This window comes from Geotrypetes seraphini, chromosome 6 (assembly GCF_902459505.1).
Source record: "Geotrypetes seraphini chromosome 6, aGeoSer1.1, whole genome shotgun sequence".
In the NCBI taxonomy this organism is placed as follows: domain Eukaryota; kingdom Metazoa; phylum Chordata; class Amphibia; order Gymnophiona; family Dermophiidae; genus Geotrypetes; species Geotrypetes seraphini.
Genome location: NC_047089.1, coordinates 170,675,689 through 170,700,093, shown reverse-complemented (window position 1 = coordinate 170,700,093; position 24,405 = coordinate 170,675,689). Strand labels below are relative to the sequence as shown.

The window sequence follows — 24,405 nt, the reverse complement described above, 5'->3', positions numbered from 1 at the left end:
TGTCAATCAATCGGTGGTCCTCCCGGTCTTGGGTAGTCGGGAGGGTTCTTCTGAGCAACGACAGCTGCGCAAGTTGGATGTCGGTCGGGTCCTCCATGCTTATGTGCAGCGGACCCGGGATTTTCGGAGCTCCGATCATCTCTTTGTGCTTCTGGCGGGTCCTCGTCGGGGGGCTGGCGCTTCTAAGGCTACTATTGCGCGCTGGATCAAGGAGACGATCGCTTCCGCTTATCTTCTGAGTCAGAAGCCGGTTCCGGAGTTTCTCAAGGCTCATTCCACTAGGGGTCAGGCGGCTTCTTGGGCTGAGTCGTCGCTCGTGCCTCCGGTGGATATTTGTAAGGCTGCGGTTTGGTCCTCCTTGCATTCATTTGTTCGGCATTATCGGGTAGATGTTCAGGCGCGTCGGGACGCGGTGTTCGGTGAGCGTGTTCTGGTATCGGCCCTTCGGGGGTCCCGCCCGTGAGAGGGACTGCTTTGGTACGTCCCAATCGTAAAGTTAACCTCTACTGGTCTGGAGAGTGCTAAAGAAGGAGAAATTAGGTTCTTACCTGCTAATTTACTTTCTTTTAGCTTCTCCAGACCAGTAGAGGTCCCCACCCTGTCTGTTGTTGTTGTTGTTGGGGCTGTTGCGCGGGCAGTTTTTGGTTTTTGCTGCGGGTTCTAGTATTTTTCTAGGGCCGGGGAGAATTGAAGAACAGCGGCTGTGGCTCGGCTGGCTTAGCTGGCGAGCTGTGGGGACCTTCTTCCTTCGGGAATTTCTCCTCTGCATTTTCCAACAGCATTTTTTGGGTATGTTATTGGTTACTCCTTTCGGAGTATTGTTTTTTCTCTCTGTTGTTTCCAGTTCTTGGTTCTGCTTGGCTATTCGGCAGACTGAGGGAAATAGAGAGGAGGGGCTAGGATATACTGTCCCAAAGTTTTGTTTTCAGTCTCCACCTGCTGGTCATGATTAGATATATACCAATCGTAAAGTTAACCTCTACTGGTCTGGAGAAGCTAAAAGAAAGTAAATTAGCAGGTAAGAACCTAATTTCTCCTTCCTGCAAGCATGGGCTGAGAACAAAAGACAGCAATCAAAAACCCCACAGTTCTGGTAGTAAATAAAAAGGCAAAAAGATATCCTCAGCAAAATCAGCAGCAGTCAAAAGAAAAAAAAACCCAGTTTCATTCAAATGTCTCCAAACACAGAAAAATAAAAAAAAACCTCACAGCTCTGCAATCAATTCTGCTTGGCAGCCAAATCCACATCCATCCCTTCTGGTTCTTGGAACAGCTCCTGTGGAATCAGTGTTTCCTGGAATTCCATCAGCTCCTCCTGGGCTGGAGCTGCAACTTCACTGGAAAAACCTGCCTCCTCCACTTCCATCGGGTCTGGCAGCATATCCTGGCTTAGGCTGAGGAGCTGTTCCTTGGGGAGAGGCTTGTTCCTCTTCCCTATCCTCTCTAACAGCCTAGTCAAATCCTCAGGTTTTTCAGTGTGAGAGCCATGCCCTGTCCTAGCTGAGCCTGCTCTCACCTGGGCACCCTTGGGCTCCCCCGGTGGACACCAGGGAAATAGCATTGCTCCTTCCTATCAGGAATATGTTTAAAACCTATGTCTCTAGCTCTGCTGTGTGGAGGGTAGTGACTGTAGGGTTTCCCTATCCCCCCATTCTGGGTCTGTGACATCATCAAGCTGGTCAGACTGGTACTGGGAGCTGGTGTTGGAATTCGGGCTTCTTGCCACCCTTTCTCCCAGTTTTAACAGTGATCATGGCAGGCCCGGAGCCTTACTGGTCACAATATGGGTCCCAGATGTTTTCTGGCAATCCAAAACTGGAATGCCAAACCCTAAGACAGGACTCGCTTCTCTGAAAATTCTTAAAGTAATTGAACCTAAATTGAATCGGGTCACTCCACATGGCATATTTGAAGCTTATGATGCTGCATATGGCAGTGTGAGCCTCTGCTGTATGCAGAAGTTTTAATTGTCTTTTGACAACTGTTTAATACCTACAAACAGTATTTCTTGCTCCATAAAACCCACTTTTTTCCCCAAAAAAAGTGGGTGGAAAAGTGGGTGCATCTTATGGAGCGAATACAATTTTTAAAATACCTCCTTCATCACCCGGTACCTTTTTTTTAAAATGCCAGTGTTCCAGCGCGATCTCGCCAGGAGCTTTCAGCACTCCTGCTGAATGGCTGCATCCTTTCTTGCTGAAGAGCAGCGCATAAGGCAGGAGCGCAAGCTTTTTGCTTCCTATCTGGGCCCGCGCCACTCCATGAATGACTGCTGTCAGTTCTTGCAAATCGTGAGAACTGATTGCATCCATTCACAGACCGTCGCGGGACTAGATAGGAAGCGAAAAGCTTGCACGCCTACCTTATGCGCTGCTCTGCAGCAAGAAAGGAGGCAGCCATCTAGCAGGAGCGCTGAAAGCTCTTGGCGAGACCGTGCTGAACCACCGGTATTTAAAAAAGGTACCGGGCAGGGGGCTGCCTACCACCAGACGCACCTACATGTAGAGGAGGAAAAACCAAGAAGAAAAATTATGAACCAAATTTTTTTTTTCTTGGTTTTTCCTCCTCTACATGTAGGTGCATCTTATAGTCAGGTTCGTCTTATAGACCGAAAAACACGGTAAATATGTAGAGCCATTGCTGCTCAAAGTGCTTAATTTTCAGGTCCCACTTGTGATAAATTCTTTTATTCATATAGTTTAGTGCAGCTGATAAATAATTGTATGACATATTATTATTCTATCTGTAATTTCATGAATAAGCTTTCTACATTTATGTCAAAGTTAAATTCAAGGATTTCAAACTGAACATGCCCTACACATTCAGTAAATCTGCGGTATTGCGGTATATAAGCTGTTATTATTATTATTATTAAAGTTGTTCACTTTTAATGATTTTATTTAACATTTAATTTTTGAGATTTTTGATACGCCACCTTTTTCTAGTGCAACCAAATGGGACTTAGCCTCAAATTACTGCAGCAGTATTAATGATCTCGGAGGCAAAATAAATTCTGTTACATCCCCTCTGGATTCAGTACGCTAGGTGTTCAATCCCTTCCTGCAATCTGGGAGTTGCAGAAATCCAAACGCTTTTCTGAGCACATGTTCCTCCTACCTTAGAGAGAGAGTTAGAGCCCTCTTCAGTTTAAATTTCTGTAGGCGATCCATGCAAAAGTCTTCTGTTCTGCATCTTTTTTTGTGGTGTTGTGTTTTTTTTTGTTTTTTTTTATGGCTTGAGTGCCGCGAAACACCTTGTGATGGTTTTGCCAGAGGAAAGGATGCAGTCCCGTGGAGCCAGATTGCTGCTTCGCAGAGAAACTTTGGTGGACCTATGGAGCCAGCCTGCTGTGTGCCACCCTTCTAAGCCTCGGGGTCCATTCCTCTGGTAACTCGCTTGCCCTCTGACTTTCTCAGGGGGTTTAAGTGCAGGCTGTATACCTCCTGAGTAAAAATCCCTCTGGGTTTCGGGGCGCTGGCTGCATTTCCCTTCCCCGGTCGTGTAGAGAAGTTCCGTGGGGGCTGAGGGTACAGTCAGGGTCCATTCGACTGGCAGTCCGAAGATGAAGATCTTGAAGGTCACTTTGGAGCAATTCTGAGGCAGAAAATCTTTTTCCTCCATTCAGCTGCAGTAAAAAGAGCTGACAAGCAAGGCACTTCAGTGACTGTGAGTATACCTTTATTATATCCTATGGGAGCTTCGGGGGTGATCTTTGAAAGACTATAAAATTCATTTTTATGAGTTTCTGTGGGTAGGGTTCAGGGCGCCCACTTTCCCAAACCCCAAATCGTTTTTTTTCTATTTTTGGATTTGCTTTATTTTTGCCGGGTTTTTTTTTTTTTTTTTTTAGCACAAATTTACTGGCAGTGGCCACATTGGATATTTATTGATCTTTTTTTCAAAGTTTGATTTCTGCCTCGAACCCCCTCGATTTGGTTGGAAATCAATTGTGATGGACTCCTCAGCCCCTAATCTGTTGAGTACAAATGTGGATTGTGCCAGATTGGCACTGGAACAGCGTCCGTGTACCATATGCCGCAGCATGATGGGAGAGGGGGTGGGAGCTTTGGGCTTCGCCTCTTATGAGTCCTCCAGGGCTGGAGAGCCAACCATGATTTTATCAAAAAGTCCTTGCTAGGGGCCGTTCTGGAGATTGGCTCCTTTGGCAGAGCGCAAGTGCTTCAGTAGGACACTGCAGTGACCAAGGCATGTGACTTTCCCCTGGATTTTATTTGGCTCCTTTGTTGAGCTTATTCTTCAGACCCAGCTCGTTTGCCACAGCCAGTGTCCATGTCTCTTCCTTCCAAGCAGGTTGCTCCGGTGCCGGTGGTCCCTGTGCTGGAGCCCTCTTATCTAGCTATGTCTGTTCTGGATGGCATTTGTTGTCATACGGATATTATGCCTATCCTGTCTCCTGACACTTTCTATTTTGGCTCTTGTTAATACCAAGTCCTGCACCTGGGAGAATGGTCCCTCTTACAAAGAGCCTTCCATCTTATCATGCAGTGCTGTAGCCTGCCACAGCTAGACTTGATGGCTTCAACCAGGACCTTGTAGTCAGGTACTTCTTCAGTCGCACTATAGAGTGTGGAATTTTAGGTCTGGATACCTTGGTTCTGCCCATGCTGGCTTACGACCTCCTTTATGTGTTCCCTCTGTGGCCTCTGGTCGGTCGATTCATCTGCTGGATAGCGTCACATCCCTGCCTAGTGATTCCAGTGGCTCCAGATTGGCCTAATTTTCCGTGGTATGTGGATCTTGTATATCTTCAGTGGGACTGGGAACGAAAACACCCTCTTCTTCGCAACCTTCTCTTTCGGGGTCTGGTGCCCATGGGGCCCGACAGTGCTTTGGTCTTTTGGCATGGCTCTTGAGCTCTCAGCCTTGATGGAGTACAGTTATTCTGATGTAGTTGCTTTGACTTTTTTGAAATCTAAGAAAACCTCTAATTTGGCCTCTTATGCCACAGCCTGGAAGGCTTCCCAACAGTGGTGTGCCAAGGACCCGGTAGGGCCTGAGCAGACTCTCTTTCCGGTGGTTTTGTCTTTTCTTCCAGTGAGCTTGGATATGGGTTTAGCTGTGGCCTCCCTTAAGGTTCAGGTAGCGGGCTTTTCATGCTTCCAAACACATAGGGGTTCTAGTTTGCTTACTGCTCATCACGATGTGCCCAGGTTTCCCCTGTGTGGAATCTTTACCTTGTACCTGCAGGGCCTTAAGGAAGATCCATTCGAGCTACTGAAGGATGCATCTCTTCTTAATCTGGCTATCAAGTCTGTCTTTCTGGTCACCATTATCTTGGCACAATGTTATTATCCCAGGACAAGCAGGCAGCATATTCTCACGTGGATGATGTCATCCAAGGAGCCCTGGCACGGAAGGTCCCAAGTACATTGCCACTTTAAGAACTTTAGAAATTTTGCGACCGACTGCACCACGCATGTGCGAGTCCTTTCCACGCAATGTAGGCGCACAGCTCCTCAGTTCAGTGTTTTCTGTGGAGCTGTTCAGTCCCGTTGTTGAACATTCGTTCATTTTTGTGCTTGCCTTCCCGCTTGCGTGTACTTTTTTCCTTTTTTTCTTCTTGTCTTTACTGTTTTTCTTTAAAGTTAAAAAAAAAAAAAGACATTTCTTTTTTCATTTGCCTTCGGGCTTTCTACGTTGGGACCTTTCTTCCCTCCTCAGCCTCTTGCGTTTGATTTGGTTGAGGTGGTATTCCCTAACTTAATGTCTCGGCCATTATCCGGTTTTAAGAAGTGCAGCAGGTGCCAACGGACTATCTCAGTGACAGACCTGTATAGTTGATGCATAAAGTGTCTAGGAGTGGAGCACCGCATCAACTCGTGCACGCGTTTTTCACCTTAAAAAAAGCGCACCTTAAAAAGCCGCCTTCTACAGTAAAAACAACTTTTCGGTGCCAGTATGGAAGGGGATCATTCTTCACCTTCAACTTCTATGGCACTGCCTACAAAGGTGCAGCAGTTTGCGGCACAAGTAGTAAAGGCACCATGTTCCGCGACATTCCGGTAAAGGTACCACTTTCAACAGCACTGCCAGTGAAGGCACCATCCTTCAAGGTGTCACGACCTTCCTTGGCATCGTCTTCTACTCCGGAGTCGCAACCTCTTGGTCCTTCAGGTAAGCCAGCGAGGAAGTCACCAGTCTCCCAGGTGGGGTTGGCCACTAAGGCATTGAGTCCAGTCATGCTGGCCAAACGACGACCCCTTTTGCGACTCACTCCAAAATCTAGGGGTTTCTCCTCATCGGAGTCATCCTCTTTGGAGCAGGTCGCGGCACCGATGGCACCGGCGTCAAAGCCACGTGTACCAGTGCCGTCTGTGGAGCAAGTAGTGGCACCGATGATACAGATGACAATGCCACAGGTACTGGTAGCTACTTTGAAAGAACAATTTAAACAGTTCTTTCGTGCAGAGTATAGTCACATATTTAATATTTTGACCCCTGCATCGGCTCTGCTGGTACCGGCCCAGCCTGATAGTACCAACACCAGGGCTGTCAGTACCATTACTCAGTCTTTGTTTCTGTCTCCTGGACTTCAGCACCATCTATCATCCAGGCATGTATCCAAGACTACAGCTTCCAGCTGCAGCTCTTCCAAGCATTCGCCTTCTCCTTGATGCTCACATTTGAGTAAGTATTCTCACAAATCCAAGCATTTCTCTTTTAAACATTCAGAAAAGCGTAAGCATCAGACCCCTTCTCCTTCCCAGACTCGGTATCGATGTTGCAAGAGACATAGATCTCAATCAACAGTAGTGGACTCTGATCTTCACCTTAAATCTTCTCTTGGTGCTTCTCCTTCAACAACAGAAGTTGATGACTCTTCTGAGGGATCTTCACCTCTCTCTCCTAAAGAGTCATCCCCTCCAGAGACTATTTCTTTCTCTCGTTTTATTAGAGAACTTGGTAAAGACATGTCTCTTAAGCTGGAAGCTGATTCTAAATATACACCTGAATACATGGAAACTATGGACATCAAGCAACCTCCAATGGAGGTGCTCAAGCTTCCTCTTCATGCTATTTTGAAAGATACTCTTTATAAAAATTGGGAATCTCTGTTATCAGTGCCAGTGGTGCCTAGAAAGCTGGACTTCACTTACAAAATTGTTCCAACTGCAGGATATGTCAAACCTCGGCTTTCTCACCAATCCTTAGTGGTAGAATCTACACTTAAAAAAATCTACCTCCTCTAAGGTGTATACCTCTGTTCCATCTGGGAGAAAAGGTTGCACTATGGATAGATTTTGGCATACGCCTCTATCAAAATTCTATGTTGAATAGTACAGTGAATAACTGCATTTTCCACTTCACATGCTATTTGAAGCAGTTGTTGAAGCAATTGCCTATGTACCAAAAATATCTTCCCTCTCATTATGATAAGGGGTTTCAACAATTGGTTTCTACCCTTCTACAGTTACAACATTTGGTTCAGTCTGCCTACGATTCTTTTAAGCTGTCTTCTCGAGCTTCTTCTATGTCTGTGGCCATGAGAAGGCTGGCCTGGCTCAGAGTGGTTGACATTGATGTTAATCTTCAAGACATACCATGTCTTGGTGATGTGCTTTTTGGAGATATAATTGAAATGCCACTCAAAAAGCTCATCGCTCATGAAAAGTCTTAGGACTCATTAGTTGAACCTAAACTAAAGGCTTCCACATCACGTCCATTTAAACCATCTACGTCCTACCAATGACGTTATGCTCCTAAACCATCTTCTGCTTCAAGACCTCAGCAGAAGAAGCGAAAACAGCAGAGGTCTCAGAAACCTCAACAGTCTGCTTCTGCTAATTCTACTCAATGCTTTTGACCACTTACTCGAGAACATAGTTTCAATCCAGTTGCCTTTGCCTCTAACTCAACCCATCGGAGATCACCTACAACTTTATTCTCATTGTTGAGAGCTAATTACATCCGACCTCTGGATTCTCAACATCATCTGGGACGGGTACTCCCTTCATTTTCTCACTATACCACCAGATCATCCTCCAAGAGAGTCTGTTTCCAATCTCCTTCACCCCTCCCTTCTTCAGGAGATCGAGAATTTACTCCTTCTCAATGCCATAGAGAAGGTTCCTCCGGAGCAAGAGAACATGGGTTGTTTTGTTGGGTTTTTTTTTTTTGGGGGGAAGAGGTTACTCTCAAAATTTTCTTGTCACCAAGAAGACAGGGGGTCTTTGACCTATATTGGATCTCGGAGCTCTTGTCAAATTACTGGCCAAAGAAAAATTCTGAATGTTATCCCTAGTAACGTTGTATCCCCTACTGAATCACAACAATTAGCTATGCTCTCTAGACCTAAAGGAGGCCTACATTTATATCCCAATTTATCCGGCTTCCAGGAAGTACTTCAGGTTTTGGGTGGCACAACACCACTACCAATACAAGGTTCTACCTTTCGGTCTGGCATCCATTCCCAGAGTCCCTATCAAGTGCCTGGTAGTAATGGCAGCGGCCTTGAGATCTCGGGACCTTCAAGCCTTTCCCTATCTGGACGACTGGCTCATCAAGGATCTCTCTTACAAAATGTACTTTCAGCGACACACCGGATGGTGTTTTATCTTCAAAGTTTGGGATTCGAAATCAACTTCCCCCATATCTCAACTTCAACCATCTCGGCAACACCAATTCATTGGTACTCTCCTAGACATGACTCAACAACGTCAAGACACCCTTGCTCAACTCTGCCATCAAATTGTCCAGCTCCAGTCTCTGTCGACAAGACACATGATGGTTCTCCTAGGCCACATGGCTTCCACGGTCCACGTGACTCCATTTGCGAGACTCCACCTGAGAATCCCTCAATGGACTCTGGCTTCTCACTGGTCACAGTCTCTGGATCCTCTCTCCCAACATATTGTTGTGACCTTATCTCTTTAACAATCATAATCTTCCAATCTTTCTAGAGGTTTGCTTTTTCAAACATCTCCCCATCAGAAAGTTCTCACGTTGGATTCATCAACCTATGCTTGGGGGGCTCATCTGGGTGGCCTACTCACTCAAGGTCTATGGACCTCCAGAGTCCGACGCCATCATATAAATCTATTGGAACTCGGAGCGATTTTCAGTGCTCTCAAAGCTTTTCAACATCTCATACAAGATCAAGTTCTCCTTGTCCGGACGGACAATCAAGAAACAATGTATTATGTAAACAAGCAGGGAAGAACAGGGTCTTTCCTTCTCTGTCAGGAGGCTCAAAAAATTTGGAATTGGGCAATTCCTCGCAACATCTTTCTCAAAGCAGTTTACATTCAGGGGGAAAAGAATTCTCTGGCAGACAAGATCAGTCGCATTTTCAACCTCACGAATGGATCCTGAATTCAACAATTTTCCATTCCATTTTCTCCCAATGGGGGGCACTGTAAATAGATCTCTTTGCGTCTCCCCACATCACAAGCTACCCCATGTTTGCTCCCAGCTCTACTCACATCATCACCTAGAAGTGGACACTTTTCTCCTGGATTGGACGAACAAGCTCCTTTATGCTTTCCATCTTTTCCTCTTGTTCTCAGGACACTTGCCAAGCTCAAGCAGGAGTTTGCCACCATGATTCTGATAGCTCCTCGGTGGCCCAGACAACTGTGGTTTTCTCTTCTACTTCAACTCAGTGCCAAGGAACTAATCTCTCTACAAATTTTTCCATCTCTTCTCACGCAGAGTCAAGGTTCTCTTCTTCCCAACCTTCATTCTCTACATCTGACAGCTTGGTACCTCTCGGGCTGAGTTTTGCTGATCTTCACCTCTCTCAGCCTGTTTGTCTTATCTTAGAAGCCTCCAGAAAACCGTCCACTCAACAACGTTAACACCAAAAGTAGATAAGGTTCTCTTCGTGGTGTCGTTTTAATCATGAACAACTGAAATCCATCTCAGTTTCTCGAATCTTGGATTATCTTCTCCATTTGTCTTATTCTGGACTCAAATCTACATCTGTTAGAGTTCATCTCAGCGCTTTCATCAGTCAGTGGATGGTAAACCTCTCACTGCCCATCCTCTCATCTCCAGGTTCATGAAATGACTTTTCAATGTCAAACCACCTCCTGTGGTATGGGATCTTAATGTGGTTCTAGCTAAGTTGATGAAGCCTCCATTTGAACCAATGTCTGACTCACCTTAAATAGCTTACTTGGAAAGCCGTCTTCCTCATGTCTCTCACTTCTGCCAGAAGGGTGAGTGAACTTCCAACATTGGTGGCGGATCCACCATTCACATTATTCCATCATGATAAGGTTGTGCTTAGTACTCATCCAAAGTTCTTATCAAAGATTGTTACTGAATTTTATCTCGATCAATTGATTGTGCTTCCAGTATTTTTTCCAAAGCCTCATTCTCATTCTAGAAAGACAGCTCTTCATACTTTGGACTGCAATCGAGCATTAGCTTACTATTTGCAAAGGTCTAAATCACATAGGTCATCTCCCCAGCTTTTCGTCTCCTTTAATTGTAACAAGTTGGGGCATCCTGTTTCCAAGAAAATGATATCCTACTGGCTGGCCGCATGCATCTCGTTCTGTTACGCTCAGGCTGGGCTGCAACTGGAGAGTCGGGTCACAGCCCATAAAGTTAGAGCAATGGCAGCTTCAGTAGCTTTTCTCCATTCCACACCTATAGAGGAAATCAACAAGGCTGCCACTTGGTCCTCAGTTCATACATTCACCTCACATTACTTCTGGAATCTTTTTCCAGACGGGATGGGCACTTCGGTCAAACAGTATTACAGAATTTATTTTCCTAAAGAAAGGCCAGCACTCTTACCATCCCATTCTGGTTAGCTTGGAGGTCAAACCACACAAGCCAAATGAGAAAAAGAATGCTATAAACCCCACACTCAAAAAATTCACAGCACAGCAAACATATGAACCATGAAACACAAACGGAGCTCTCTGGAAAATATATATGTGTATATGGTATATTCAAATACCCCAGGTTCAACGCATTCAAGATTTTTACTGTAAAAATTACCTCGAGGTAGGAAAAAGTCTTGGAGCCCCTCCTCCACCAACCAAACAACAAAGGTCGTGAAAAAGTGGAGGCTATCACGGGGTAAAGGTAAATCACTGGCATAAAAAACCTCCTCGTTTAATATTTTGCTAGAAAAAAGCCTTGTGCAATGCAAACCTTAAAGGTATCTGAATTTGCCATGAAGTTAATGCCTATAGCACCTAATACTCTTCTAGCCACAATGAAAAGAATATACTTATCTGAAATAGGAAATGAAAAACACACCGCACATCGATTTATCTGTCTGTGCAAAACCCGGATCCATGGGTTGTGTTTGAAAATTCATCCCTTTGGCATAATCAGCTTCATCGTGTTTGAATTTTTATATTTTTGTAGCCCTGCACTAAAGTTATTGATTTTCTTCTTTATTTCACCAAGTTGTGTGTCGAAATCCCCAGGGTCCAGTGTGCTCTTTAGCTCCCCCAGTTTCGTGCCTAATTCAAATTGAATTGACTCTGTAGCAACCCTTGTTCATTCAATAATAAGGACCATTAGATCTAAAGAACAGTTCAAAATACCAACCTATTTAGAGAGAAAATCCTTATCATTGACAAATAAAGTCAGTGCTTTAAGAATCCTTAACTCTCTCTGTATATACTCTTTTTTTACAATATTCAAACAGCTTGGTGGTCACCTACATGTGAGAATATGCTACCTGCTTGTCCTGGGAATAATGCACAGTGACTTACTGTAAAAGGTGTTATCCAGGGACATCAGGCAGATATTCTCACAACCCACCCACCTCCCCTGGTTGGCTTCTTACCTGGCTATCTTAACTGAGGAGACACATGTTTATGTTGGGTGGGAAAGCGCATGCGCGGTGCGGGCGGTCTCGAACTTTCTAAAGTTCTTAAAGTGGCAATGTACTTGGGGCCTTTCCTTGCTGGGGCTCCGTGATGACGTCACCTACATGTGAGAATATCTGCCTGCTGTCTCTGGATAACACCTGTTAAGGGTAAGTTAACTGTGATTTTTGGAGCTTCAGGCTCTTTCGAGCAGTGAACCCTTTCTACAGATCACGGAAGTGGGGGTGGTTCTCCATACAGTACCTTCTTTTCTATCGAAGGTGTTTCCGATTTCCATGTCACTCAGGAGGTACGTGTTTGCCTGTATTTCACTTCACGGGATTGATGTGAACAGATCAGATCTTCCAAAGCATGGACTTCAGGTGAGTCTTACTCCACTATTTGGAGAAGATTAATGACTTTTGGCAATCTGATCATCTCTTTGGCCTGACTAATCCATCTTGGCCAGGTGAGCCGACTTCTAAGTCCTCAATTGCCCGTTGGCTTTGTATGAGCATTTCTGTGACTTACATCGCCTGCGGTAGGCAGCCGCCGGTTTCTCTTACTGCCCACTTGACTAGATGTGTTGCTGCCTCATGGGTGGAGTCTTGAGCGATTCATCCAGATGAAATTTGCAGAATGGCTACTTGGTCCTCTTTTTATACCTTTACTCAGTTTTACCGAGTGAATGTGGTGGATCGCTCTGTTGCTGCTTTTGGGACTTCGGTGTTGTGGGCAGGCTCTTCTGTCCTCCCTAGACACTGCCATTGCTTTGGTACATCACCTAGAGTATGGAATCCGGAAGGGATGTAACAGAATGGAAGATTAGGTTTTTACCTTTGATAATCTTCTTTCCGTTAGTCCTTGTAGGATTCCATACGACCTACCCTCTTTGTGTAAGCTCCGTTGTTTAGAAATCACCGGCCTCAATTATTCTTATAGGCTTCAGGATCTTCCAGCAAGTCGACAGATCTAAGGGCAGTTTGCTCTTCTGTGAGTATGCATCATGCCGATGGCTGTTTCATGTGGGTGCTTGTTGCACATAGCAGGTTCTACATTGTTCCTCAATGTCTTTTCTATTACAGTTTGCCTGTTTATCACTTGTTTTTATATTTTGCAGAGCTGATCTTAAGAGAAATTGTTTGTTGCTGGGTAGGTTCCCCCAGGCCCCTTTATTTATCATTGAATTGGTTCCAGTATGGTTGCTTGGCTTTGAGACTGAACTGTAGGGGGCTCTAACTCACTAAGTTTTTGGATTTCTGCAACTCCTGGATTGCGAGAAGGGATTGAACACCTAAAGTATAGAATCCTACAGGGACCAACAGAAAGTCGAAGGTAAAAACCTAATCTTCCATTATTACACGTAGTTTCATAAATGCTTTGAGAATGAAGGGGTGGGGGAGACTTTGCTAATGGCTAAATGTTTTGTCCTTGATACAGCATTGAGTAGTTCTTCAGATGACAGTGATGAAGAATCGGATGAAGAAATAAAAAGTGAAGAAAGTGATATTGATGAAAAATCAGAAATGGTACAAGATGTATTTTTATTTTTTAAAATGATACATAGACTTTTTTGAAATAAAGCAGGATTCACATAGTTATTGAACAAAAATATGCCCATATTCTCATGACACCAATAATGTTGTCATATTTTTTTAGTGAGGGTTTCTGTTACTTATACATAGGAGTTCATATTTTAGCTGTTGATTCCCACTTTATGCAAAACTGCAGAAGGATATCACTTTGATCTTGAACTCCTCCCCTTCTGCAGTAGAGAACAGCTCTCCTTCAGTTTTTCCTTTTGCAAGCAAACTTAGAAGGTGTGTTCTGATCTGCTATGCCTCTTTTTTTGTTGCAGTTATTTTTCCATATGATTTTTGTTTGTAAATATTTATTCATTTTCATCTCTTACAACAAGTGTATAATAATCAATCAAAATAATTTCCATATGATTTTTAAATTTATTTGTGGCTTTGGTTCTTGGAGGTCCCCTTCTTAGACTTACTCTGCTGGGGAAAGGACACTTCCTGCATGGGTGGAGCCAGCCTACTTTGTGTCCCTTCAGGAGCTTGGGGTCTGTCTCACTGGGAGCGACTCACCTGTTGATTTCATCAGAGGCTTGAGGGCAGGCTGTGTGGCCTCTGACTAAGAACCCTCTAGATATCAGGGAGCTGACTGGGTAGCTTCTCCCCCCATCGGAATCTCAGGGGTAGGAGTCTCAGGGGTCGTGATCCATCCAACCTGCAGCCAGAAAATTTCCTTTGACGGTAGAGGTCTGATAATTTCTGAGGCAGAAATCCTTTACTTGCAAACAGGCTTATTCAGGGAAGCAGGCACCAGAAGTCACAGTGAGTACTCCCATTATTCTCTATAGGGAACATCGGTGAGGTGGAGGATCTGTAAATTTCATTTTTGAAGGTTTCTTGGGTTAAGATTTGGTTCTCCCTGCTCTCCCAAAATTTTAAAATTGCTTTTTTTTTTAATTGATCTGGCTTGAGAGCTGGAGCTAGGTCAGGTTTTCAGGATATCCACAATGAATATGTATGAGATGGATTTTCATGCACTGCCTCCTTGAGATGCAAATCTATCTCATGCATATTTATTGTGGATATCCTGAAAACCTGACCTGGCTCCGACTCTCGAGGACCGGAATTGCCTACCCCTGCCCTAGACCATTCTAGTCACAGATCCTGCGTTTTTTACACAAGAGTTGCCTTTTGATTGGTATGTTCCATGTGTCACAGGACGCGAGAGGAAGGGGCAAGAGCTTCAGGCTCTGCCCCTATCAAGTCTTCTGAGGCCTTAGAAACCCTGAAATCCCGGAAACTCTGGCCTAAGGGAAAGAGATCCTTCTCAAATGACCCAAGCAGCGATGGGGCGTAACACAAGTACATGGTGGTGGATGAATCTCCTCTTCCCCAGTCTGGGATTGTGCAAGGAGCCTCAAGTCCCCTGATGCAAGGCTTCTCTGATTTTTGTCAGCCTCTTATAGAAAACCTACTTAACAGGACCAGGAAGCACTGCGTGGCCAATGGGCGTGCTGGCTCTACCTCAAGGGAATCCTCCCAGGCAAGCATCCCCACCTCATACCATACCAGCTCCCAGCATTAGTGATCTTTCAGAGTAGGACTGTGATAGAAGCATAGAAACACGATGGCAGATAAAGGCCAAATGGCCTGCCCATCCGCAGTAACCCTTATCTCTTCCTCTCTCATGCTGCCTATCCTATGCTTTCTTGAAATCAGATACAGTCTCTGTCTCCACCACCTCTACAGGGAGACTGTTCAACGCATCTACCACCCTTTATGTAAAAAAAAGTATTTCCTTAGATTACCTCTTAACTTCATCCTATGCCGTCTCATTCCAGAGCTTCCTTTCAACTGAAAGAGACTCGATGCATGCACATTTACGTCACATAGGTATTTAAATGTCTCTATCATTTCTCCCCTCTCCTGCCTTTCCTCCAAAGTATACAGATTGAGATCTTTGTCTGTCCCCATATGCCTTAAGATGAAGACCGCGCACCATTTTAGTAGCCTTCCTCTGGACCTACTCCATCCTTTTTATATCTTTTTGAAGGTGCAGCCTCCATAATTGTACACAATATTCTAAATGAGGTCTCATCAGAGTCTTATACAGGAGTATCAATACCTCCTTTTTCCTATTGGCCATACCTCTCCCCATGCATCTAGCATCCTTCTATTTTTCGCCATCACCTTTTCAGCTTGTTTGGCCACCTTAAGATCATCACATACAATCACACCCAAGACCCACTATTCTGTCATGCACATAAGTTCTTCACCCCTAAACTGTACCGTTCCCTCATGTTTTTACAGCCCAAATGCATGACCTTGCATTACTTGGCATTAAATTTTAGCTGCCAAATTTCAAACCATTCTTCAAGCTTTGCCATGTCTTTCTTCGTTATTCATACCATCCTGGGTATCTACTCTTGCAGATTTTGGGTATCATCTGCAAAGAGGCAGATCCTACACAATAGCCATGCAGCAATATTGTTTATAAAAATGTTAAAAAGAACAGGCCCAAGAACAGAACCTTGAGGCACACCACTGGTAACATCCCTTTCCTCAGAGCGATCTCCATTGATCACTACCCTCTGTCGCCTTCCACTCAACTATTTCTTGACACAGCCCGTCACTTTGGGACCCCAGTTTATTTATTAGATTTCTGTGTGGAACACTGTCAAAGGCTTTGCTAAAATCTAAAAACTAGCGCATTCCCTCTAGTTCTCTGGTCACCTAGTCAAAGAAATTGATCAGATTTTTTTGACAAGACCTACCTCTAATGAATCCATGTTGTCTCTGGTCCTGTAATTCACAGGATTCCAGAAACTTCACCATTCTCTGTTTTAAAAGCATTTCCATTTATTTGCTTACCACAGAAGTCAGACTTACTGGCCTGTAATTCCCTATTTCTTCCTTCCACTTATGTGAAGATGGACCACATCCGCCTTTCTCCAGATCTCCGGTACCACTCCTGACTAGAGACTTATTGAAAAGGTCAATCAGCGGAGCTATCAGAACTTCCCTAAATTCCTTCAGCATCCTAGGTTGTACACCATCCGGCCCATCACTTTGTCTACCTTTATTTTAGCTAGCTACTCATGAACACAACCCTCTGAAGATCAATCAAGGTCTATTACTCCTCCATCCCCATTCATGTTAGTCTTCCAAGTTTATTATAAGTTTTGATTAATCGCCTATTCTAAATTCTAAGCGATGTACAGTTAAAAATTACAAAATCGAGGGAAACAAACATGACTAACAAAATTATTACTAAACATATTAAAATTTCAATAAATACATAACATGACATACCATAACTAACAAAACCATATGCGCTTTAACGTGGAAAAATGCAAGGTCATGCATATAGGGAAAAAGAACCCGTTGTTCAACTACAAATTGGGGGGGGCATTGTTGGGAGAAAGCAGTCTTGAGAGAGACTTGGGAGTGCTGGTGGATGCATCACTGAAGCCATCTGCACAGTGCGCAGCGGCCTCAAAAAAAGCCAACAGGATGCTGGGCATCATAAAAAGGGGCATAACAACCAGGACGAGGGAAGTCATCATGCCACTGTATCGAGCAATGGTGCGTCCGCATCTGGAATATTGTGTTCAATATTGGTCACCGTACCTCAAGAAGGACATGGCGGTACTCGAGAGAGTCCAAAGGAGAGCAACAAAACTGGTAAGAGGGCTGGAACACTGCCCATATGCCGAGAGGTTGGATAGGCTGGGGCTCTTCTCTCTGGAAAAAAGGAGGCTCAGGGGTGATATGATAGAGACCTTCAAGATCATGAGGGGCATAGAGAGGGTGGATAGGGACAGATTCTTCAGGCTGAAGGGGACAACAGGTACGAGGGGGCATTCGGAGAAACTGAAGGGAGATAGGTTCAAAACGAATGCAAGGAAGTTTTTTTTTCACCCAAAGGGTCGTGGACACTTGGAATGCGCTACCGGAGGACGTGATTGGGCAGAGTACGGTACAGGGATTCAAACAGAGACTGGACGGATTCCTGAGGGATAAAGGGATCGTGGGATACTGAGAAAGCTAACCAGAAAATAAGTATAGAAACCCGACCAGGTCGTGCATGTGCAAGACCGGAGGGCTAGGACTTTGATGGGAAGATAGGACTCAATAGGAAAGATAGGACTCAATAGGAAACCAAGGTGGCATGGGGGCCCCTTCTGGTGATTTGGACAGGTCGTGACCTGTTTGGGCCGCCGCGGGAGCGGACTGCTGGGCAGGATGGACCTATGGTCTGACCCGGCGGAGGCACTGCTTATGTTCTTATGTTCTTAAACATATTAAAATTCAATAAGTACGTACAAGGTCAAAAAGAGGGAAAGTTAAGAGAAGAAGTACAATTCAATTCAAAAATAACGATTGGGAGAGGGGAGAGACATTCATTATAATATAAGGAAGAATTAAAGGCATAGGCAATTCATTTAATCCTTGAATGCATCTTTAAAAAGAAAGGCTTTGCTAAAATGAGTCTTCTGCATTCCTGCTCCTGGCGCGTTAGCCGTGAATACACAACAGAAATATTTGTTAAGCAAATTCAGCCTTTTTTAAAATCAGATTCTACATATTCCTCCCCTTTACTTTTTGAGTGTCACAATGCCACTTTTGCACTTGTTATCACTAATATATCTAAAAAAGTCTTGTCTTCCTGTTTGACCATTTCAGCTATTTATTCTTCTTCTGTTTTCTGTGATCTTTTGTAGTTTATGAAAGCTAACCTCTTATTCCTTACTTTCTCAGCTACTACTTTTGAGAATCAAAGCGGCCTTCTTTTCCTCTTACTTTTACTTACTTGCCTCACAAAAAGGTTTGTCACTCTTACACTCCTTTCAGTTTTGTCCAGTGCATTCCACTCCTTCCAGACGACAATTCCTTGATGTAATTCCCCATCCGAACAAAGTTAGTTTTTTTTAAAGTCTAGAACCTTTGCTTTTGAATGATCCCTCTTAATATTAAACCATATTTGAATTATCCATCTTAATATTAAACCATACCATGCAGTGATTGGAAGTCCCTTTCCATGCGTTTATTGCAGGGCTTTTTTGTGACGGTGGGTGATTTGGGATCCTTAACGGGGTCCAGTAGCCAGGGGGCAGGAGTAGTGGTGGATCACAGTGATGATCCCTTAGTAAGTCGCCTGTTCCCAAAGAAGAATCAGGATCAAGCAGATACTCTTTATACTTCATAGTGTCCAAGAAGGACACAGAAGATTGGAGGCCCATTTTGGATCTGAAATCTGTAAACGAGGCGCTTTCATATGGAGATGGTCTGCTCCGTCATAGCAGTGGTGGCTCCTGGAGAATTCCTTGCCTCTGGATTTGCTGGAGGTATATCTTTACATCCCCAACTTTCCAGATCACAGGATATATCTGAGATTTCACATTCTGCAGCAACATTTCCAGTTTGTGGCACCCCCTTTTGTTTTGACCATGGCTCCCTACACCTGTTCCAAGGTGATGGTTGTAGCAGCCCGCCTGTGCAGGATCGGGATTCAGATGCATCCTTACTTAGACAATTGGCTGATCAAGGACCTCTCTCTGGAGAATGGTGAGCATGTGGTTCACCAAATGGTGATTCTCTTGCAGAGAATAGTCAGCTTCTGCAAAAGTCAGCTGCAGCCAGCTCGGTGTTTGGAATTTCTAGAAGCCACGCAAACAGAAGCTCAGGAGGTGGATCATGGAGCTCTTGGCTCTTCTGCATTATCTGCATAGGCTCAATGGCGACCTCCTTGGAAGTGGTTCCCTGGACGAGGGCTCATATGCGCCCACTCCAGTATTCCCTTTTGTCCAGATGGTCTCCACAATGTCACTTCCTGCAGATGCAGCTCCCCTGGACTGTGGAGGCAAAGTGCCACTTGTGCTGGTGTCTCCAAGGGTGAAACCTTGGTGAGGGATACACCTCTTGGAATCTACACGAGGTGACCCTTGTGACTGACGCCAGCCTCAACAGCTGGGGTGTTCTCTGCTATGGTTCAGCCCTCCAGGGCAGGTGGTCCCCAGCAGAAAGCAAGAGGTCCATAAATCTTCGGGAACTGAGAGCCATTCAGTTATCCTTGCTGCAGTTGTAATCATTCCTGACAGGGAAGGCTGTCGGGGTGTTTTCAGACAATGCCATTGTGGTGGCTTATGTGAACGGACAGGGAGGCACCAGAAGCGCTTCCCTTCGCTTGGAGGCACACATGTTATTCCAGTGGGCGGAACTTCACTTGCAGGCTCTCTCAGCTGCCCACGTAGCAGGGGTAGAGATTGTCCAGGCCGACTTTTTCAGCAGACATTCTGGATCCTGAAGAGTGGTTGCTGTCCCAGAGAGTGTTTTTCCTCATTGTTTAGACTTGAGGTAGACTGGACATGGATCTCATGGCCACAGCCAAGAATGCAAAGGCAGTCTGCTTCTACTGTACAGTCAGAGCAGAGTGAAGAAGTTCAGGGCTAGACTCCCTAGTTCAGCCCTGGCCCACAGAGCAGCTCCTTTTTGTATTTCTGCTGTTGATCATGGTAGGTCAGATCATCAGCAGGATAGTAAAACTTATCAGGGGCTGGTGATCCTGGTGGCCCTGGACTGACCCCGTGGGTCTTGCTATTTGGATCTGGTATTTCTGCAGAGGCAGGTTCCTGAAACTGCCTGTTCATCCAAGTATTCTCAGTAAAGGCCCAGTTCCGATGGAGAAGCTGGAATGCTTTGATTTTATAGCATTGCTCTTGAGCGTGCAGCCTTGATTCAGAATTATTTAGAGGTTGTGGTTTCAACTTTTCATAGTGCAAAGAAGCCTGCGCCAGTCATGGCTTACTCTAAGACTTGGAAGACCTTCCAGCTATGGTGTGCCAAGGAGCAGGTGGAGCTGGAGTGGGCGCCCCTTCTGGTGATATTTGCTTTCCTGCAAGCTGATCTTGAAAAGGGCCTTGCAGTTTCATCTCTCAAAGTGCAGATAGCCGGTATCTCGTGCTTTCATGCTCAGAATGGCCTACGGTCTCTGGCCTCTCACCAGGATGTCACTTGGTTTTTGAGGGGGTCGTGCAGATTTAGATCCCCATTTTGCAGACTGTTCCCGTCTTGGGAACTTGATGTGATCTTGAAGGGCCTGACCCATGCTCTGTACAAGTCTCTTTATGGAAGTTTCCCTGCTAGACCTTTCATTTATGACTATATTTTTGGTTGCTGTAGTTTTGACAAGAAGGATTTCAAAATTGCAGGCCCTCTCATGTAGGGAACCTTTTTCTCTATTTCACAGAGTTAGTGTTTTCTCTGCGCACAGTTCCTTCCTTTCTTCCAAAGGTGGTTTCCTCCTTCCATATCAATCAAGAACTTTGCCTGACTTTCATCCTACAGATTCCGCCAAACAGGACAAACTTTGTGCAAGCTGGATGTGCACAGAGATCTGCTTATCTACCTGGAAAGGACTAATGACTCCTGGCTTTCTGATCATCTTTTTGTGCTGACCAGTCACTGGAGATGGGGTAGACCAGCTTCCATTACCAGCTGGATCTGCATGGTGATTTCTTCTTCCTACATTACCTACAGGAAACAGCCCTCTATCTCTCTTGCAGCATTTTCAACAAGAAGCATAGCGACTTCCTGGGCGGAATCCCAGGCTGTTTCACCTGATGAAATCTGTAGAGCAGCTACTTCACTACTTTTCACACTTTTACAAAGTTCTACAGAGTGGATGTGGTGTCTCGAGAGGATGCCCCTTTTGGGTCCTCAGTTCTATGGGCAGGCACATCTCTCCCTCTCTAGACATCTGGCACTTCTTTGGTACATCAGCCAAAGTATGGATCCTGTGTTAATCTAATCTAATCTTCCATTTGTGCGTCGCGCATACCTTTGCAGGCTCAAGGTGTAATAGAATGATAGATTAGGTCCTTACCCCGATAATCTGGGTCCGTACTGCCCTCCCTGTGCGGACTTTTGGTTTGCCTGATTTCTGCCTTGAGCATTGCCAGTGTCCGTCTCAGGACCTCTTCTACTGTATCTACAAAGATTAAGCAGAAACGTTACAGGAACATAGGGTTTCCTAATATTTTTTCATTTGGAAGATTCTCTAGCCCCTACTAGTTGGCTCTTAGCTACTCATGTGCATGATTTATTGTTCACTGTTTGCTTGTTAAATGCATATTGATCGTTCTGTTTCCTGAGTTTCAGAGAAGAGCAGAATATGTTTTTTGCTGGGGAAGTTCCGCATGCTTCTCCTTTCTTATGCTTCAGTGGAGTTCGATTGCTTTGGTACCAACTGAAGAGGGAGCTGGTCTCCATTGCAGAAAGGGAGTTGTTGTTCTGCAGTTTTGCAGGAAGTGGAAATCAACAGCTAAAGAACGGACTCAACAGAGCCCAGGCTATCAAGGTAAGAACATAATCTGTCGTTTAGTATTATATAATGGTAGCAGTATATAAATTCAGCTTAACTTCTGAATAATAACATTCATGAAGAAATAGATCAGATCTTTAAAATCTGGATAATAACATTACCTTCATTGTAAAGCTGATCAATGCTCTTAAGCCATTCTGAGGTTCGCTTCATTCATTATGAGTTACTCTGTGTTCCATAAATGGCAATGATATACTTTTTTATTCTGATTATTTTTCCATACATAGAACATGACTCGGTGTTTAGGACTTTGTTTTTGAAAATAAAATTGTTAAATCGGGTAATGTAAATTCTGTAAGGAGAAAGAGTTACTCATTATATAGCTGCTGCAGAGTTCTGATGGTGAAAACCTCTATACAGAAAGGCATAATAAAGTGCATATCTCATCCACTGGAAATTTTTATAAATGCTATAGAATCTCTACTGAAAAAGCATTGGATCGCAACTCCAAGAGAACTGTGGTGAATGAAGTGATCAATGGGATATTTCTATTCCAAATAAAAAGTTTTATGAAGGCAAATTAGACGCAATGAATGGTAAGGAGAAAATGGCATTGAGAATAATTACTGGTACTAATGCTTCTATTTTATGTATTGTGGGGAGAAAGAAAATCCTCATGGATCAGGAAGTGTATTCAAAAGACCAAGGAAATGTGGCAGAAAGATAGTTATATTTCCTATTGCATTTTATTAGGCCTGTGATACCCAATACAATCTCCAAGCACCTGATTGTTTCCTATACTGTACATCCTATATCTTATGAAATCGGAAAGAAGGGTTTTTTTTGTTGGGGTTTTTTTTTGTACAGTTCGAGTACGATGGTGATTGTGTAAACAGTAAATTTGAGATCCACATAATCTGGTTTAGGAGTGCAATTCATTATGATTGTAGATTGCACAAAATTAACTTCATTTATTCTGAACCACTGATATTTCCTGAATTTTCCCACATGCAGAAAAAGGACCTCAATGAACAAGAGACCCAGAACAAAATACTGGGAATCCTGAAAGCTCAGCCATTACTAGTCCTTAAAAAAATTCTTAAGTACTTTAATACTAAACACTTATTTACTTTTTTCTATTAAAAAAAAAAAAAAAAATACAACTCCCAATAGCTTTCAAAATCATTTACAATTTTCAAGCCCACAACAGTAGCTATGTTTAAACAAATGCACTTATCTGTGTACAAGCCCTGGCAAAAATTCAGCATTGCTTTGCAGATAAAGACTGCAGCTCAAATGAAGTTTTACAAGAGAGGCTGCCACATTATCAGGAGTCCTGATGAAGATATTTTGTTTTTGCCCACTTTGGGCTTCTTCAGGGGACTTGCAATAAAATAGTATAAAAAATAAATTATTCCAGGACAAGCAGGCATGATATTCTCACATGTGGGTGACGTCATCTACGGAGCCCCGATGCGGAAGCATTTTCAAGCAAACTTGATTGAAGATTTAAGTTTGCTCTGCTGCTCCACGCATGCGTGCCTTCCTGCTCCACTAGGGGGCGCATCCCCTCGTGGTCTCCAGTTCAAAATTTTCCGCTGAGCCTAGAAGTCGTGTTTTTTCAGGCTCTGCCCCAACAGCCTTCTAGCACTGCGATTTTTTTTTTGTTTTTCCTCGTTTACGTCGCTGTGCGCGAAATTCTTCTTCAACTTGATTCCTGCTTCGTTTTGACCGACCCGGAGGCTTCTGGGTCCCCTTGGCCGCGTGGCTACTCGAACCGCGGCCACTTTCGAATCTATGTCCCGGCCTTTGACCGGCTTTAAAAAGTGCACCCGGTGCGAGTGGCTTCTTTCCATCACAGACCCGCATCGCCGGTGCATCCTTTGCCTGGGGGCCGCTCATCCAACCGACTCCTGCCCCCAGTGCGCTACTTTCCAGAATCGGGCCCTGCGTCGAAGGAAAGCCCGCATGGCGGATCTTTTCGCCCCAGACCAACTCTCTACCTCGGCCTCGAGGTTGGCCCCGGCCTTGACCTCGGCCCCGAATACCTCGGCATCGCCTCGAGACTCGACTCCGAAGTCCTCGGGACAACAGAAAGCCTCGGCTCCGGGTAAGTCCCCTCTTCCCTCTTCAGGTTCTGTACCAGCGAAGAAACCAACCTCGGGGACACCGGCGACGCATGGCGGAAGTCCCATGCTTACAGCCCCGGCGAAGCCCTCCAAGCCTTCGGGCCGTGCCTCCACCACACGGGAATACTCTGATACGAGGTCGCCCCCGGTGGAGTGCACAGAGGCAGGTGACATGCCTTTGATGCTGTCCGTGCCCATCTTCCAGGACCTACTCCGAGCAAAGATCTCGTCGGAGCTGTCCGCTGCAATGGCCCATCTACAACCAGCCTCAACCTCGACCTCGACCCCGCATGTGCCAGACCAGCCTGAGCCTCACGTCGAGCCACCTAGGGGAAAAGTGCGCAAACTTCGCCGCATCTCATCCTCCTTGGACTCCTCGCCGAGGCGCTCTCCTCCCACAGACCGCCACAGGGCAAAACGTCGTGCTAAACCGACAGAAACCTCGAACCGCCGTACCTCCAAGAAGGCCCGGGGTTCCCCCACTCTACGAGGCCGTTCCCCTACACTTCGTACGGGACCGCTCAGGGTGGCGGAGTTATCACTCTCCAACCCGCGCATCCTCCGAACTCCCCCTCGGACCGGGGCTCCGGTCCGAGGTACCAGGCTTTCACCGAGGGAGTCCGGGTCGA

The 24,405-nt window shown here is 44.9% G+C and overlaps 1 protein-coding gene across 1 annotated transcript in view; it reads left to right on the top strand.

The window, feature by feature from the left end:
• MSL3 (MSL complex subunit 3) overlaps nucleotides 1–24,405 on the top strand; it is a 118,404-nt gene that overhangs the window by 32,242 nt on the left and 61,757 nt on the right. Inside the window, exon 5 of the mRNA XM_033947964.1 lies at nucleotides 13,239–13,327. Within this exon, the coding sequence (XP_033803855.1) occupies nucleotides 13,239–13,327 (89 nt within the window). The remainder of the gene's footprint in view (nucleotides 1–13,238; nucleotides 13,328–24,405) is intronic.